General features: G+C 36.6%; 3 protein-coding genes and 1 non-coding gene across 4 annotated transcripts; 1 reads left to right on the top strand and 3 right to left on the bottom strand.

Annotated features, from left to right (window-relative positions):
* Positions 1-9,949: 9,949 nt before the first annotated feature.
* Positions 9,950-12,656, top strand: B0T23DRAFT_148662 (uncharacterized protein). Its single transcript, XM_062832491.1, has 2 exons — positions 9,950-10,537; positions 10,592-12,656. The coding sequence occupies exons 1-2, from the start codon at positions 10,274-10,276 to the stop codon at positions 12,482-12,484; spliced, it is 2,157 nt and encodes a 718-aa protein (XP_062693203.1). The 5' UTR covers positions 9,950-10,273; the 3' UTR covers positions 12,485-12,656.
* Positions 12,657-13,063: 407 nt separating this feature from the next.
* Positions 13,064-13,168, bottom strand: B0T23DRAFT_t182. Its single transcript has one exon. It is a non-coding gene; the product is annotated as a tRNA-Ala (tRNA).
* A 1,862-nt stretch (positions 13,169-15,030) lies between these two features.
* B0T23DRAFT_317816 (uncharacterized protein) lies at positions 15,031-16,856 on the bottom strand (the record flags this gene model as incomplete). Its single annotated transcript, XM_062835028.1, has 2 exons — positions 15,031-16,739; positions 16,808-16,856. The coding sequence occupies 2 exons, from the start codon at positions 16,854-16,856 to the stop codon at positions 15,031-15,033; spliced, it is 1,758 nt and encodes a 585-aa protein (XP_062693202.1).
* Positions 16,857-17,066: 210 nt separating this feature from the next.
* On the bottom strand, positions 17,067-18,351 carry B0T23DRAFT_380366 (ubiquitin-conjugating enzyme E2 variant 1). The gene is made up of 3 exons (XM_062837205.1): positions 17,923-18,351; positions 17,605-17,852; positions 17,067-17,532 (listed from the first exon to the last, which is right to left on the bottom strand). Exons 1-3 carry the CDS (start codon positions 18,157-18,159, stop codon positions 17,466-17,468), a joined length of 552 nt encoding a protein of 183 aa, XP_062693201.1. The 5' UTR covers positions 18,160-18,351; the 3' UTR covers positions 17,067-17,465.
* Positions 18,352-19,118: the final 767 nt, after the last annotated feature.

Raw genomic sequence — 19,118 nt, 5'->3', positions numbered from 1 at the left:
AATTTTAATTAATAATTAAATATGCCGGCCGTAATAGGAGTCTAAATATATAAAAAGATTATATTCTCTCCTTTTCTTTCGTTACTATTTCCTTCCTTATATTTATCTTATCCTTCTTAACTTCTACTTACTATAAGTAATATAGGGGGTAATATATCCTTTTTTCTCTATATTCTTCTTATAATTAATTATTTACTAATACTAAAACTATTTAAATATATTAGAGGGTATCCCTCTAGGAATATTCGCTAAAGATTAGAATACCCTAGTTAATATATAGAATCTAAACTTCGACGCTATAGAATTTAAAAAAGTACAAACTATTAATACAATTATAATATTAAATTTACAATATAAGGAAGAAGGTTTATAATTATTCAGCGAATCAATCCTCAATACTACTTTTAATCCAAATTTAGAAGTAAATATACCTTTAAATAATAATATTAAGATAATTCTATTCTAAGATATTTAATTAATTACCTATACCTTTTCCAACTCTAACGTAGGAAATTGGGCCTTTCAACTTCGAATTAAAAATTTTATATACTATTATAATTTCCCGAACTTTCCCGAAGACGATACTAGGGGGTTAAATACTATATATATATATATAACCAAGGGTATAACTCCTACTAAAGTAAAGAATCAACGGAATTAAGTAGGTCTTTATATAGTATTTAATTTACTTTATATTAATTTTATTAACGGGTTAATAATAAATTTAATAGTATTAAGCTTCTATTTATAGTAAAAGCGAATACGGGTCCGTTCGCTATTCTTTCTTTAACTAAACGGAATTTAACTATATTAAAAAAGGATATACTAATATAAAAACTTATTTTCGTTTTTACCCTTATATTTAAAAGGCAATTAATAATAGAAAGAATATAAACGATATCTTATAATTACAATATAATATACGGAAAGAATTTATAAATAAGCAATATCCACGGAATTAGGACGGGAAATAGGTTATAGCATTATAGTTCGTAGAATTCCTTTATAATTATAAAAACCCGAATATAATGAAGGTAAAGTGTAGAATTCTTAAAGATAATTATTATTTAATTATTTTTAAAAGCTCTATAAATTTAGCCTTACCCTAAACTAATCGGAATATATATTAATAATTATTATTATTTAAATAATAAAGTATATTATATATAATATTAAATATTAATATTAGAGAGTAAAACCTAAACTATAGTAAAGAAAATATTTTTTTATATCTTATAAAGACATTACGAAATAATATTACTAGGATCTAGTTATAGAAGCCTTATAGAATTATAATAGAAGAGGGTAGGTAATTATAATTAACTTTAAGTATAAAGAAAATAAAGATGATTTTTATATAGAAATTATCTAGAGTAAATTAAAAAGAAAATACTATAATATATTCCCCTTCCCTCCGTCCTTATTATTATTTATCTAAACCTAATTTAGGGTTTAATTAATACTATATAATACTTAACTAATATACTACCTAGTATAGGGGTATAATATATTTTCAATTCTATATAGGTTATAAATAGCTAGCGTCCCTACTAAGTTCGCTTTAAAATTCTTATATCGGTAAATTAGAAAAATATTCTATATTATACTCTATTTATTTACAGAAAGTATAATTACAACCCGCCTATACCTAATAAAATTCCCGATATTATTCGGAAAGGTATCCTCGAAAGGATTATAATAATTTACAATCCAACCCTTACCCTAAGTAAATTTCCCTATTATTAATATTAATTATTTACTTAACTAATACATTTAGGAAAATTATAAATATATCTAACTATACTTGAATTTTATTAATACTAGGGGCTATATCCCTTACTAAACTTACTAATAGATTTAATAACAATAATTAAATTAAGATTATAATTTATAAGTCTAAATTTATTTAATACCCTTCTAATATTAATAAAGTAGCATTTGTAATATAATATATAGAGGAATAAAACCGAGTAAATAAAGTATATAATTCCTTATTAAATAATTTATAAATTTTTAAGAACCCTTCGAGAACCTTTCAAAAACCCTTTAGAAACCCTTCGGAAACCCTTTACTAACAGCGTCCTAATATATTTAATATTTTTACTAAAAAGGAAAGTAATTTATATATATCTATTTCTTTCCGGAGTAATTCGATAAATTAAAATAAATAGAATATTTCAAAATAAATATATCTTTTAAAAAAATTCGCTAACCCTTCTCCGAAATTATATTCGTATTTAAAACTTATACCTCTAAATTAAGTATAACTATACTCCTACTTAAACGTAATTTAAATTATAATTAATATACTACAACTTATATTTTCGTACGAACTTATATTAACTATTATTACTTTATTCTTTACCTTAAGGTCTTCCGAAAATTTTTTCGTATCCTCAAAAAAAAGTATAATATTCCGCAAAAATAGCTTTATATATATCTTAAATACTACAATTCCAACGACTTTCGCTAAAAGGCTATTATATTCAATATAAATTAGTAATAATTCAGTAATATATTAATAAATATTTTATTTTATAGTATATTTATTAATATATAATTAGCCTTTAATATTTATTTATACAATATTAACCTTAATTATAATTCTTAGAAAAATTACTTATAGTAAATACTAATAGGGTATAAAATATACTTTAAATACGCCCTCCGAATTTACAACGTAACTAAATCTTCTATAATATAGAAAATAGCGGAATCTATATTCTATATAAAGGATTACAAAATATAATTAGATATTTATATTGGAATTCCTTATAAATTATTATAATTTTATTAACCCCTTCTTTACCTATTAATAAGACTTAAACTAATAAGAATCTACTATTAGGAAGAGTATATATTAGAGGGTAATAAATTCTAGAATAGGCTTACTAATTAGACCGAGTATAAAATAAAATAAATTTAAACTTCCGCCTTTAATAAAAATATTTTAGGTATATCGAAGGAAATTTATAAAGGGATTCCAAAATATACCTAAACTACGGAAACGAACTACTATATTTTATATACGTATAGTAAAAACTTAAACCTTATCGAAACCTTTATAGTATATATTATTCTATTATTCTTTATTTATATAAAATATATATTAATCTCTTTTATAGTAGATATATTCTTAATATAAAATTAATTTTCTAATATTATTTTAACCTCTAAAGCATTTCTCACACATAAAACGAACGTAAATACTATTATCATCGGTAGAAGAATAACCCGACTTTTATTACCAACCCTTCTATAAGTAAATTTATTCGGGCCCTAATAAAAGGTAAATTAGAGTTAAATAATACTAAAACAATACCGGTATAATTAATAATTTATTAAATAATAAAAAGGAAAAAGGGAAGGACGGAAATACTAATATAACTATTATTAAACTTAATAAAATAATAAATATAATTTACCGTAGCGAAGATCCGGGTAACCCGATCCTTATAATTAACTATATAATTACTAGTACCGAATTGGACTTTAATTCGGACTTTCTATCTATTAGGGCATTAATTCCTTTAATTAATACAATTAGGAGGGAGAGCGCTATAATAATAGTATTATTACTAAATAATCCAATTTTACCTACTTTATTATAATATTTTACTAAAAGCGAATCTTCTCGTACTATAAGTACAAAGTACAGCCGCGATAACGAACTATAAAACAACAAAACACAAAATACAATTTACTAATCTAACGCCTATAATTTATTTAACGCACTTACTTATAGTAAATAAATAAGGTCTTATAAATATATTATTTTCCCCTAACTAATATTATAACCAAATTACTATTTAATACGTATAAAAAGATATATACTACTTATAATATAGAAACTAATATTAAATAAGTAACGATTAATATTCGAACTACCTTTCATTAATAGAATTTAAAGGGTAAAAGAAAGGCCTATAAATTTAACCCAACCGAAGCCAAATATTAAAAATAAATAGCCGCTATCAATAGCGAAATTTTTAAAAAATAAAGTTACTTAATTAAAAAAGAGAAAGAATTAATAGAAATAGAAAAATATAAAGTAAAAATAGAGAAAACTCTTAAATAAATTAAATTAGAAACCAAGCAAGAAAAGAACTGGAAGCTAAAATTATAATTTCAATTTTAAAGTAACGTAATATAAAGTATTGAATTTAATCAACCTTACAATATATAGCAATTTTATAGCGGCAATAATTAAATCCTAGGCGGAATTAACAATATAATAGGGGGGAATATAACTTTCGAAAGTAATATTATAATAACCAGCGAAAATAAGGATACTATAAATTAGGGAAGTTATAATTCTAGCGAGAGAATAAATTTAAACGGAATTTAAATTATAGGGAATTAAGGTTAGGGGTATTATAAGGACTCTATTAATTTTATATTATAAAAATAATAAAAAGGCTTAAATATAAAATTAATTATACGTTAGTAGGGCCGAAGGAAACAGGCGGTAGGGTAAAATTTTAAATATATAATATTTTAATCTTATTAGAATATATATCCGTAAACGAATAATATAAATCGTATACTAACCAAATAAAAAAACTAGAAAAAAATATAAAATATTTTCGGTAATTATATTTTATACTATTTTTATATAATATTTTCGCCATCCTTATTTCTACTCCTTTTAGGCCGCTTTCTAATTTACTAACTATTATTATTATTCATCTATCCCTTAAATTAATATATCCAAAATTTAATTATACTATAGTCCTTATTTAAATAATTCATTTTAAGAGGATAATTTAAAGAAGATTAATAGGGTATATAAAAATAAAAGTCTATAATATTAGTACCTTTACAATATCCATCCCTACAACCTTAACACTTATTATAAGGGCCGATACTAATTAGGTCTTTTATTATAATCTAATAAATCTATATATAATTAACTTTTACCGCCTATTTAATAGTAATATATATTTACTTATACTACTACCGACAACCGGTAATTCGGTAGAAAGGTCAGCTTACGGAGGCCCGGGTATATTCTATTCCGGAGGGTTATTTTAGGAATTTATAGTTAATTCCTTACTCTATTCGTAAGCGGGGCGATATTTAAGTCGGCCGAAATTTAAAGATACTATTAATATATCGCTACCTTCTACCGGTAAAGAAAATATATAGTATTTATACTATATAGGCATTACTTAATAATAGATTACCGGTTAATATAATATAAAAAAATTTATATTATCCTCTATAAATATATTATTTTATTTAGGACTCGATTCGGTTTAACCCTCCGAATTACTATCCAAATACCCGAAAATAGTATAAGATTCCTAACTTCTATAATTTCGAAAATCGGTTTCTAAACCTCTATCGCCCTATATTAAAATAGAATATAAGGAGGTAATATCCGTAACCTATATACGTATATTAGTAATAATTCGTATTAATAGATAAATAAGGTTATTTATATAATTATACTATATAAAACGAATTACAATTATAGGATTAATGTATTATTTATATAAATTTACTATTATATTTATATTATTTATAAATTTAATTATAAAAATTAATTCCTCTAACAATTTATAGTTATAATAGCGCTATTATTCGGAATATTCTACGTTAATTAAAAATATTTAACTAAATTTATTATAATATCCTAAATTATAAATTTTAAACTAATATTAACTAAATTATAGGGTTTTCTAATATACGTTTTCCCCTCGAAATAATTAATATAGAAGGTTTACTATTGTAAAATAATACAATCGTCCGTTTTTAATTATAATATAATTCGAAGTAAGCGCGAAGCTTCCGTATAGTAAGAAAACGTTTAATAATATTATATATAATAATTATCACTCTCTAGAAAGTAGGAAAATAATAATATACTTCGCTATAGGAGATAATTATACTACCACCCTATCTTATATTAATAACTAATTTATAAAAGCTTATTATAGAATTATTTAAATTTTAGAAACCCCTTACTTACATAGATAATCCATACTAGATAGCGCGTAGGACGCGTGTCCGGCGCTATATATAGTTAGTAATTGGGCTAAATTATTTGTAAATTATTATTAAAATAGGGAGGGAGAATAAATAAATATAAACATACATAGTTAACTAATACTATTGTAGATAGTACATTATAAGGAAAAAAACGAAGAAGAAATAAATAAAATAAAGTACTTATAAATAGAGAGAGGAGAGATAATAAGTAGAGGAGAGAAGAGGGGAAGGAGGAAAAGGGGGGGGGGGGGTAGGGGGCTAAATATAATAAATATATTATTTCCAAATATAAAAAATTATATATTAGAAAGGGTTTTTAAACAATTAATATATATTTTATATATAAATATAATATATAAAATATAAAATTAAAAAATATACTTTTATATATATTAACTTTAATAAGACTAGTACTAAGAAATATACTACTTATATTCCCTTTTTTTAAAAATAAATCAAAATATTTTACTATATATTCCCTTACTAAAAAATAATTTAAATTATTTATATAAAGGTACGCTATTGACAATTCCAAAAATATTAATTATTAGTTAATTTCTATATTATAAAGTTATTTATTAATAAAAATAATTTAATTTAAATATATAAAGCTAAACTAAGTATCTTTTTTAAATAATTTGAAATTTTAATATAATTATTCTATTTTCATTTTTATTTAACAAATATAATTAAATTTTATATATTTTAGAAGTATAATTAATTTTATAATAATATATATATATAGAAACTAATTTTATATATCTTTTTTTTATATTAAGTTTTATATAATAATTTAAGGTAATTTATATATCTAAATACTTATAAATAATTTATATATATATAATATACCTTTAAAAGTTATTATTAATTATAATTCCTTTTTTTAAATAAAAAGATACTATATTCTTTTATTTTTGTTTTTCTTAAAATATTTATAAATATATATATATATATATATTTATTTAGAATATAAAATTAATTACGCTATAATAAGAAACTTTATTATTTATTTTCTATATATATAATAAAAAAAATATATAGAAGTAATAATTCAAATAATTTTTTTAATTCAAAAATAATTAAGATTTTTATTAAATTTTTCTATCTTAGTACTTTCAAAAAAAAACCAATATTGTAATAAGAAATTCCTATTTATTTTATTTTTTTTAAAAAAGAAAAACTAGATTTTTTTTAAGGTTTTTTTTTTTTTATAGCGAATATTTTTTTTTAAAAAAAAACCTTAGCGAATATTTTTTTTTAAAAAAACCTTAGCGAATATTTTCTTTTTTTTAAAAAACCTTAGTAATTTTTTTGTTTAAAAAAAAAATTTGTGCACTAGATGTATAAAAGTTAAAGGGGTTTTTTTATAGTAATATACCATTAGAAAAGACCAAGTAAAGACTAAAATTAGAAGTAGGAATTGAATATCATTAAACGGTGGAAATTAAATACTAAATTCTATTTAATACTATAATATATTACTTTATAACCTACGAAAACCCCTTAATAACCCTTGTAAAATAAAGAAATAACCTTCCAATAACCCTTTATTAACTTTTCGTAAACCCTTCCTAAACCCTTCCGAAACCCTTTAAAAACCCTTTAAAAACCCTTCTCCCAACTAGCACTTACGCTTCGGTTTTTATAAGAAAAATATTATAAAAAGACGTAGGGAAAGTAAGGAAAAACACTATAAGAAGACTTAAGGAAAGTAAAGAAAAATACTATAAAAAGATTATACTAAACCCGTACCTAATTATTAGGAAACCCTAGCCCAACTTCAAAATTAGGCTTCACTAATATTATCTTTACTGCCATCTTCTTCCTTATTATCATCCTTATTACTATTATTATCCTTAGGGTCAAAGTATATTTTATTAATAGTATAATATTAATAATATTTATTAACGTACTTTTAGAAATTACATTTAGCATAATTAACCTCCACAGGTACTTTTATATATTCCTAAACTTCATCCTCCTCCTTATAGAATTATATACTTACTATATTAATAGTAAGGATAATATCCTTTAGAGGGCCGAAGGTACGAGCTAAGTAATAGATTTGTATATTATTATAATTATAAAGGGTAACTATAAATTTAATAATTAACTAAGGTTTTTAAAAAATTAATAAATTTTTAATAATTATTAAAAAAATAAATATTAAAGGGTTTTAAAAAGGGAGTAAAAACTTACGCCCAACGTATTTATAGCCGGAATAATATTTTCCGCCGTCTAATAATTCGCCCAAATTATTATTCGTATTAGAAAATTTACGAAAGGCCTTACGGATATTATTAATAAAAAGGCCTTTAAAATCCTTTTTAAATACCTATTTAAAGTTAATACTATACTCTATATACTATACTACCCGCTTATAGGCCTTAGCCTCTTACTACTATTCGAATTTAATACTTTTAATATATATTACTTTAGTAATAACTTTTTAAACCTCTAATAATATATTAGTAAAGGGTTTCTAAAGGGTTTCTAAAATATTATTAAAAAGTTTATAAATAATTTCCGAACGGTTTTCGAATAATTTTTTTAAGGATTTCTAAACGCTTTAAAAGCCTTTTACAACCCCTATATATACCTCCCAAAACCCCTCGAAAAACTATAATATAGTATTTACTTTTAGCCGTAGTAACCTACACAATAGCAACGCACTCTATAGCACGCTCCATCTTCTTCTTTGCGGGGGAGGGCGCCGCCTTCTTAAGTTCGGCGATCTACCTATTAAATTCCGTAATATTTATAATAATAATATTAAAAATATATTTTAATAACTTATACTAAGCTATATTATATTTATATTCGTTAACGGTTTTTTTACCCTTAATTACCCTTTTAAAACCCTATTCCAAACCCCTTAATAAACCCCTTAGAAAATATAAAAGAAAATATTAACTTACTAATAATTATAGTCTATTTTTCAAAACTAGGCCGACTACTAATATTTATAATTACGCGCCCATCCTTCTTAATACTTAAAATAATATTATATTTATTTTTATAATAGTAATAAAGAAAATCCTTAATTATAGCCTTAGTATAAAAATAGAATTTACTGCCCTCGGCCGGTATACGATAGAACTTCTTATATAAATAAAACTTAATAGTACAATATTACTTACTCTAATAAAAATAAATAATTAGTAAGGGGTTTCGAAATAGTTTCTAAAACCTTTAAAAAACCTAAAAAACCTTATACTTACTCCGGCGGGTAATATATTAATTATAATTACAACCGCGGGCAAACTATCGGGTTAGATATTAAACTTCTAATACTTATTAAAGGCTTTCTAAAAAAAAATAATATTAATTTATACTTAAAAAAAAAGTAAGAAAATAATTAACCCTATAAAAACTATACGGAAAAAAAGTCAACTACACGGAAACTACACGGAAAAAAGTCAACTACGCAGAAACCACACGGAAACCCCGCGGAAAAAAAAGGCCGTAGAAACCCCGTAGAAACTAATTAATTTACTCCTAGGATATAATTATTTAATATTACAACAATTACTAATAATTATTAATAATATTATTAAAGGAGAGAAAAAATAAAAACTAACTAATAATTTTTATTTTTTAAACCCTCTTCCCAATAGTTCATTTAATATATTTACTTTCTATCTTCTATTCAATATCTATTTAAAAAAAAAAAATATTAATATCCTTACAACTTCTTTTATAATTAATAAAATTTATAAAAGCATCGTATAAATAGTATTAAAACATCGAATTTATATATAATATATATATTAAGTATATATTGTTAGATATGAAACTTATATGTATTTAACTACATTTTACATGTTGTGGGGTATACCTTCGACATTTACACCTGCGAGTCGGACGTAGGTTGGCTGCAAATGAGCCCCACAAGGGGGGTCGCCTCAACTAGACACCGTCGGAAAACAGCCGGGGCTGAAACGGTCAAGGGGATCCCATCTCAACCGCCCTGCATCTTATCAGATCGTCAACATTTTGCTCAACGTCTTTTCAGATGTCCAACAAAGTGTGTGTGTTTTCTGAATACCTAGTGTACACAACTACATTTCGGACACTGGATGCGCTTTGTTATTGTGCACGTTTGTGAGACGGAACCGCTCCATTTCCAACCTGCGACTACCCCAGGTCTTGGCGTTCCTTCCCCTTCCTTCAGCTCGACCGTCAGACTTCCAAGCATCTTTCAAGTTGTCATCTTTCCCTGTTTATCGACCATCAATCCCAGTCTCCAGCTTCATTTTAAACCCAGCAATCATCGACTATGCAGTCCATGATGCGATATCCTGGAGGCGACCTAGCAATACTCGGCGCCGAGACCTATCCTGACCCCCTCGCCCAGACACGGGCTCGATCCCGATTGACTCGTCAGTCACGCTCCACTGTTGCAAGCCAACGACCTGAAGAGGGCGGTCCGCGGAAACGTCCAAGACTACAAGAGGAAGAAGTCGGGACACGCGAAAAAGATGAAACTAAACGGGCCCGCGGACGTCCGCGGTTAGACGTCAGTGATCAGACTGCTGCTGACGTGAGTGCAGATTACAATTGTAGTCTGAAAGTGGTGATGCTGATGGTCCTGTAGCGTCGACGAACCCAAATACGTCTAGCACAGCGCGCATACCGGAACCGCAAAGAGACGACTATACAAACATTGGAGAAACAAGTCGAAAGTTTACAACAGGTCAACCGAGAAATGAGCAATGCTTTTATGGAATTCCATGACTCTGTCGTCGCCAGTGGTTTACTAGACAACTCTACAGAATTAGGCAGACAGCTCCTCGCTACCAAGAAAAGGTTCATCACCATCACACAAGCCGGTGGTGATGACATTGACGCAAATGACCATCATGAAGGACGGCGACGAGGAAGCACGAGCACAACTGAGTCCATTGGAAGTCATCGCAGGCGAAAGGAACCTTTACAGCCAGAGAGTCAAAGAAATTCCCCGGAGCATGCGACGGAACCATCAGCCACCAAGTCACCCCCTCAGCTTTACCCAGGCCTCACCATCACTCACGAGCCAATTTCTCAAAGTTACTTGACCACTGCCCCGGCAACAGACTTGAGTCTCTCCATACCAACCACCAGCCAAGCAGCCGAATTCCTTCCAACCACCACCGCCCCATCTATCTCCAAGGCCTTCGACTTTGCCACAATAGACTTCGACCTCGACTTCCTCTCTCAACAGCCCCTAGCCCAACTACACCCAACGGTTCCATCCCCCTATTCCACTCTTCCCACCCCATTCTCCTACGCCTCACACGAAACCACCTTCGGCCGCCGCTACCAGCGCTTCGCCGTAGAGCGCGCCCATATGCTGGTCACCATGCCCAACCCACCGCTCGACCAGCTCAACAGAACCTTCGGCTTCTGCTTCCTCTTTGAGTCGCCCGACATGATCTTCCAACGAACGTGCAGAGCCATCGCCAGGAGGGCCGGCGAGAGCCTCTACAACTGGCAGTACCCCTTTTACCATCTCGGTGGGGCCGGGACGCACAACTTGCACCAAAGTGGACCCGGAGGACCCTTGAACAGCACCCTTACGCCAGAAGCGGGCATGAAGATGCAACTTAACTTGCAGGTCGGTAATCAGGGGACTATTGACGTCCTAAAACCACACGCAGAGCTGACGGCAGGCTTCGCCATGGGTCCGTTCCCGCCTGCTGTCAATAGCGCGAGGGATAACTTTCTGGATAAGGACATGAAGATGTATCTGCCCGGGTTTGAAGGGACGTATTACGATTGCGATGAAGTTGAGTTTTACTTTCATCAACGAGGGGTCGTGATCCCGCCCGGAGCGGATTCGTACACTGTGGAGATTTATCCGGCGCAGTTTGGTGTTGGCGGTAGTGCTGGTGCTGGGTGGGGAGAAGGACCAGGAGGACCACCAGAATCAGGATCAGGGTCGTTGGAGGAACTTGATTTGGCTTATCTTGACTCGCTTGGTGGTCAGAACTGCGATGCTCCAACAACTGCTGCTTACGTGGAATCACTGCCTTCTTCGATGGACTTCAGTTCAAACTCAATTATCAGCGATGATCCTCCGCTTTTCGGGTACCAACAGCAACAACAACAACAACACTGTACGACGACGACGACAAACAAACCACTTTCCACCGGCGCTCCTCAACAAGCAAACGATAGCTTCGAATTCTCCGAGGTCTCGCCAGATAACAACAGCAAGAATATGTTCAACTTGTCCTCCAGGAGTTCGGAATCGTCCTCAAGATCCGCTACTGAAAATACCACAACCACCACCACCACCACCACTACGTCTTTCGATCAGCCACTGCCGGTTCCACCCAAACAACCACAGCAAATGTGGAATCAACGCATGCTAGTGACCATAGACGTCAACCAGCTGGTGAACGAACTGACGGAACGAGCCATTTGTCTGGGGAGAACGCCGGGCATTAGGGTGGAGGAGATTAATGCGGCTTTTTGGAAGAGTTTGTCCATGGCTGTGACTTTGTAGGAATGTACCTAGGGTATTGGGTACGGTTGTTTATTTTTCTTTTTTTCCCCTTTCAGGTTTTGGGTACAGGTAGCCTGGAATTTCATGGATGGGATGGGAGGGATCAAGGCGTGTAAGAAAAATATTCATCCGAATTAGAACAAAAGCGTAAATAATCTGTAATTGTGATTGATTTTTGACTATTCCAGATGCAGTGACAAGTTACCACGCAGGAGATTCAGAATGAAGAGCAACATCAATGACTGAAGTAAAAAGAGAAGGAGGACGGGATGAACAATAGAGAGACTCTGAAGGACAAAGCAGGGCAGCCGGCAAGACACTGAAAGCTACCTCTATTCTAAGTAGGGGCATGGAACTACACTAAACATCCCTCTCTCACCAACAAAGACAAATTGACTATAACGGCACTTCTGAAGTTGAAAAAATTTCCCGTACATCCGACGACAATCAACAACCACAGAACAAAATGAAAAGCAAACAATTGGTACGTAGTCACCCACCCCCCTCTTCCATACACCGCGAATATCTTACCAACAACAAAATTAAAGGAAAAAAAAAAATATTAAGAAGAGAAGCGTGTGGACGAACCGTGGATTGAACACGGGACCTTCTGTAAGAAGCAACACTTGATAATCCAAGTGCATTGATTGCAAAACAGATATTCTACCACTGAACTATCCGCCCCACGTACAATGTTGAGTAGGTGTCTATGCTGCGACACAAGCTTATAGAGTAAGTAAGTGGGAAGAAGGATGGAGTGCCGTGGACGGGACGGGATCCACTTTGGGCTGTGCCCCTGGTGGTGGTGGTGGTGGTGGTGGTGGTGGTAGTAGCCTAAAAGGAACTATCTAGAGGAGAGGTGTGTAGGTAGGTAACCGGCTAAAGGTATCGTGATGAATAGTTCCACTTGAGAAGTACCTAGGTAGGTAGGTAGGTAGGTAGGTAGGTACAAGTTAAGTGCATAGCAGTAGAAGATTAGTACTAAAGGAACTAAGGCTTGTTTCGTCATGTTCGGGACAGGGAGGGGTTGGGTAACAAATGTACCTAGGTAGGTAGGTAGGAATCAACACAGAAGACGAGAAAGAGCTGTTTGTCGACTTGATGTTGTATTTGATGTTCACGAGTTACTACTATCCATTCATTCATTGGAATCTGTAGGCTTTAGTGCCGTCGAATCATCCGGTCAGTCAACAACACCCTACGGATCATCGAACGGTTCTCTTTTCTCCCTATTCCTCTTTGAAACAAGAAAGATTCAAGATCCCAACTTCCCACCTCTTCTTCTTCTTCTTCTTCTTCTTCTTCTTCTTCTTCTTCTTCTTCTTCTTCTTCTTCTTCTTCTTCTTCTTCTTCTTCTTCTTCTTCTTCTTCTTCTTCTTCTTCTTCTTCTTCTTCTTCTTTCCTCCCGCTGTCTTTCCCACAGCGCAAAATCCTTTTGTCTCCGCATTTCCCGAATTCCATCACCTCCCCCACACCATAGCACCAGCTTGTCCTCTGTCCCTTTCTGCCATACATACCCATTGCAAGCACAATCTTCACCCAAACTCTTGACTAGCAAACTCAGTTTATGTGACTGATCAGCCTGCTGATCCATAACCATCTTATACTTGAAACTCGCACACATCACCATTATCTCCTGCGACTCTGACGTCGAAGTCTGGCCAGTAATCGGGTATCTTTCTAAAATGCCCGGATCAGAGAGACGGGGGGTCTATCAATCTCGACCCACCTGCAAAGCATCCGCTCCCACATATCCGTAGTGTATATTTCCGCGATGCTGGTGGCAGACAATGTTGTTGATCCTCTCAACTACCCAGTTTCGAGACCCTTGAAGCTACTTCGGCGAGCCATCTCATGTCGCGTTCGTGTGCGACAGTCTTAACTTTGAAATTGGACGTCGATTTTATAATACATTGTTTTCTCCAAATTAGGGCCTAAGGCTTGGGCGGCTGAGGCTATAGTTTTGCTCGTGAGTTTGGTGGGAAGCTTGATGAGACGCTTTGAGAAGGGGGTGGTAAAGCTTGCAGAAGCCGGTCGAGAGGGTCGTTAGGGTTGGCGGCGCATGTACGCTCTCATTTGCAGTGGTAGTTGTGGTGTTTGTGGAGGGAGCAGATGAGGAAGGGCTGGATGCGGCTTCGGAAGGGAAGAGGTGCTTTATTTTGCTCGTGCTGGGTTTCTGGGGGGTTACCGCTGAAGCAGTTGTTGGAAGAATGGATGAAGCTGTTTGCAATCGGGGTGGTAGTGGTAAGAGCAGCATCAGGCTCATGTTGGCAGAGTATCGTCATGACCTTCTTTGGCCTCCCTCTCTTCTTGAAAAGCTCCAGATTCCACCGCCAGCGTTCCTGTTATCTCTTTCTAGGGTCTTCCCTCTTCTCTAAATTCAGCTTCAGCTAGGCAATTGCCTTTGAACGGGCTTCTAATGCATCCGCCCACATCCCTGGTGTTTCCTCCTCCTGGGCGGCTCAGCCTCCAAGTTATCAGAAAAAAGCTGAGGTGAAATTGGGCCAGTTGTATGCTGTCTGCTGAAGGCGGATCAGCACATACAATCACAGTAGTATCCGGATCTGATTTTGTCCAGTTGGATGGATGGCCGTCGGTGGGAAAGTGTCGCGCGCAACGCCGCCGGCATGTAAAGCGCCGGTAATTTGAGCTGAGGTTCTTGGAGCTGCCTCTTCCTCTGTGGCGGCTACTGCCTTCCGAGGCCTACCGCGCTTCTTTGGAGCTTCTTCCTGGGTAGGGGTTACCGCCTTTTGTGGCCTGCCTCGTCTCTTTGGCGCTGTGGTATCCGGCTCGGTGGAGGCTTCTGTCGCTAGGGTCTCGGAATCCACCTTCTTCGGCCTTCCTCTCTTCTTGGGCGCTGGGGAAGCTGGTGTTAGCTCCTCCTGAAGTTGTACCTCAACTGGGTCCGGTTGCAATTCTTTTTCCTCAAGAGATGCTGATGTTTCTTCCAAGCTCGGTGCGGGTTCCTTTGCTGGTTCTGCGGGTACTGCTGGGGATTCGGTGCCCTTCACATCCGCTACTGTCTGGACATTGGTCCTTTTGGGTTGGCGGGTCGCTTTCAATGCCTGGGAACCCCTTAGACGTCCCTCCTCAGGCGTGTTCTCTTCAATCTCCATTTTCCTAGCCTCTTGTTCAGCAGTAGCCAGCTCTGGAGACTTTGCCTCTTCCAATTGGCGCGCTTCCTGCTCCATTGGTAGCTTTTTCCTCTCGGTCCCTTCCTTCTTCTTCTTCCTCTCCTGAGTCCTAACCCTCCACTTCCGTAGCGTCTCCTTCATCTTTGCTATCCTCCTCAACCTCCTCGCCTCCCTCCTCCTCTCTCTCTTCCTTTGGACCTTTTCCTTCTTTTTCCTGCTCTTCTTCTCCTTCTCGGCTAGAGTCCTCTCCTCCAGCACCAACTTCCACAACGCCTTACCCCTGGCAATCATCTCGTCCCACTCCCGTTTTTGCTTGAGCTCGATGTCTGCCATAGCCAGCTTGACAGCGTGCGCATACGATCCATGGCTCGTCCGCGCCCGCCTAGCCGATTGCTTGCTTTGCGTCCATCGCTGCCGGCCCGCACCGTCTGTAGCATAGTACCCTGGCTCTTCCCACGGCTGTGGCTCGCCGTGCAACATCTCCTCCACCATGTCGTCCCAAGCATCCTCCTGCTCCGCATCGGCCAGCTCTTCGCTGACGAGCTCGTGGTACTTCTCGGCCCATCGCTGGCGTCGCTGGAATTTCTGTCGGAGCACGCGGCCGAGGTATTCGGATTGCGGCTTGCGCAGGCGCAGGAACGGGTGGCCGCCGAGTTCGTCGAGGGTAGGCAACTTGCGCACGCCGCCGGACAGCTTTTCCAGCGGCAGCGGACGCACGGTAGGAACAAAGGTCGGGGGTCCTTTGCCATTGGGGCTCGGTATCTTGGTTAGCAGAGGGATGGCGTCAGGGTTGGGCGCAAATTTCTTGAATTTCTCGGCCTCTTGGCGCTTCTTCTCTCGTATGGCGAGGACGCGCTCATTGTTTTCGCGTAGAAATCGGAGAAGGTCGGCATGGGCGGGGGAGGACTCGTCGCGCGCGAGGGTGAGCAGTTCGAGGAAGCGGTAGCCTTTGTTGAGTGCCGAGTTGACCAGGCGCAAGCTGGTCTCGGAGCTGTTGCGGCGAAAACCATTGCGAATGAGAGCACGAATGGGGTTTTGCTTTTCGTCTAGAGCGGTAGCGACATCATGGGGTAGAGGGACACGGTAGCCCGTGCGAAGAAGAGCTCTGAAGAGAGCTTTGCCTGTTTGGTGGACGAGCCTCTGTCAGAAACAACTGAAGCAATGACATGCTAGAAGATGTAGGCCTTACAGGCAAAGCGATGCCGCGAATCGCAGCCGGGCTTAATGAAAGCAGGCATTCATCTGTCGAGCCTAGATCTAGGGTTCAGGGCCCTTTTGAAGGTTGTGACTGAAGTGTTGGAGTTTTGTTTTGGGGTCGAAAACCGACTTTGGGAAAGGTATCGTTTCGAAGTGGAGACATTGGACCTGTGACATAATCGCTTTTGTCTGATCTTTCGACACAGACGCGCTGTCACGTGCGTCAACTTGTACTTTCTAATGACATGTACCAACACTACTTGTAAAGTTGCGCTGCGTATTTTCTTACTGGAAAGGACAAAGAAAGTTCTCTTTATGCTCGTCTGCTTTAGCGATCTTGGCAAGTGTATCATGATGGTTCCCTATGCTTCCAAACTCTGTGGGCTGTACCTATTTGCCGACTGTTGTAGTGCCTGTATGTACGTGGAAACCGCCAGACACGTTCAGCATGTTACGGCCTCTTTGAACGATTCGCATGGTCGTCGAGACGACGGTCACCGCTGTGGTAAAGCGTCATAACTTTGGTTTGCATACGAATTGTACAATGCTTCCCTAGCTCCCATAACAAAACCCCAAACACCAGAACATGATATGAACATGCGCCAAAATGTATTAAGAACCTGTTGCTTCTATCCGGTACCGGTAGATGTTTACTTGTACATGGGGTACTTGGAGCCCTCGGGAGGCTGCGGGAGCTTCTTGTGCTCTTCCATATACCTGCAATGTCGCATTGTTAGCGCCTTTCTGTTTTCCTCTGTGCGTATTGCTTTGTTCTCCGGTCAGACGTACTTTCTAATGGCGATAAGAGCAGCCTCGAGGCTCAAGGGATCCTCTTTCGGGCGGGGGTTTCTCGAAAGCTCGGCGGAGATGCGAGTCCAGTCGCGCAGGATGCCGACGTAGTTGGGGTCGACGCGGCCGTCGGTTTGGCTGACACCGGGAAGGTTGATCTGGCTAACAAAGTGGATGACGGGGGGCTCTTTGGGGTAGTTGGCGCCACACTCCATCTTGAGTTCATAGATGCGGTTCTCGTGGTTGCCCTATTCAGACCATTGTTAGCCGAGAGAGAGCGGCGATGACGGCGACCAAGACGGGAGGGAGTAATCGTACGTGCGGGGGGCCCCAGATGGTACCAGTCCAGTGGGTCATGAGGATGTCCTCGGGGTCTTCGAGGCCGTAGGAGCAGGCACCTGTATATCGGATGAAGCAGATCACCAGTATCGTCAGTCCAGCATTCATAACGCATCGCCAACATGGAAAAGAAGACGCACCTGCGCCCATTCCCTTCTCGCCCTTCTCGAGCTCAGCGAGAAGCTTGAAGTTGCGGGGCACCTGAGCAACCGCCATTGTTTCTTAATACTGTCGTCTCGCGATGGTTGATTCGGAAATGACGTGTGACAGAGAAAGCGAGAGAGTGGAAGTTCAAAGAAGCCCAGAACACAGGCGATCCGTTTGCGCAGTGAAGGTGGAAGGTAGGCTGTGAGTGAGTGAGTGAGTGACCTAATGCAAGGCCCTGTCAGTGTGCTGCGCATGTCGCTGTCAGGCCCCAGCAGAGCGGCATTGCGGGGACCATAACATTATGTACACTAATAGTAGGTACAAGGTGGGGTGTATAGTCAGGCGGTGAGCCATTCTGCCGGGTGTGTGTTAGGTACTGTGTAATTACAATTACCTAATGACAGGAGCCACTTGAGGTTAGTAGGTACCTACCCCCCGAGCTCGCTCCCTGGTCCGTGCCTTCCGTCCTTCAGCGGGCCGTGGACAGTGAACACGGAGCTTCCAGTGACGGCGACCACTGAAGCCGTCCCGTCCCGGCGTGTCAACGGCGCATCCCGTCCTTGAGGTTGTTCTTTATTTCAACAACAACACTTGGTCGCCTAATAACTGTTTTAACATCCCCTGATTCGGGTGGAAAAGACGAGAACCGTTCCAGGACACGACGAGTCCCTAGGACGAATTACTCGGCCATTCCTGTTTGTTTCGAATTTAATTTCCCACCCAACTTCTTCCTGCTAAACGCTTCACTGCTGCCCATCGACTTTACCTACATAAGGACCGCTCCCATTATCAAGGTCACAAGGTCCAATATCTGGGGCGTTTGCTGGCCAACACCATCCTCACCCTTCACCAATTGGAATCGGTATCATCGGTTTACAGCTTTCATCGATCCTTGAGCATCCTACGACGACGCGCGTTCAAACCCGATATCAAGGACACTTGACGCCCCTGACCTTTTCCGTTCACTGTTCCTAGTATCTCAGAACCCTGATGCTGGCAACCCGACTTTAGGTTTTGTTGGGATGCGA

This window comes from Neurospora hispaniola (genome assembly GCF_033458365.1).
Source record: "Neurospora hispaniola strain FGSC 10403 chromosome Unknown B0T23scaffold_4, whole genome shotgun sequence".
Classification (NCBI taxonomy): domain Eukaryota; kingdom Fungi; phylum Ascomycota; class Sordariomycetes; order Sordariales; family Sordariaceae; genus Neurospora; species Neurospora hispaniola.
This window is presented reverse-complemented; position numbering and strand designations above follow the sequence as displayed.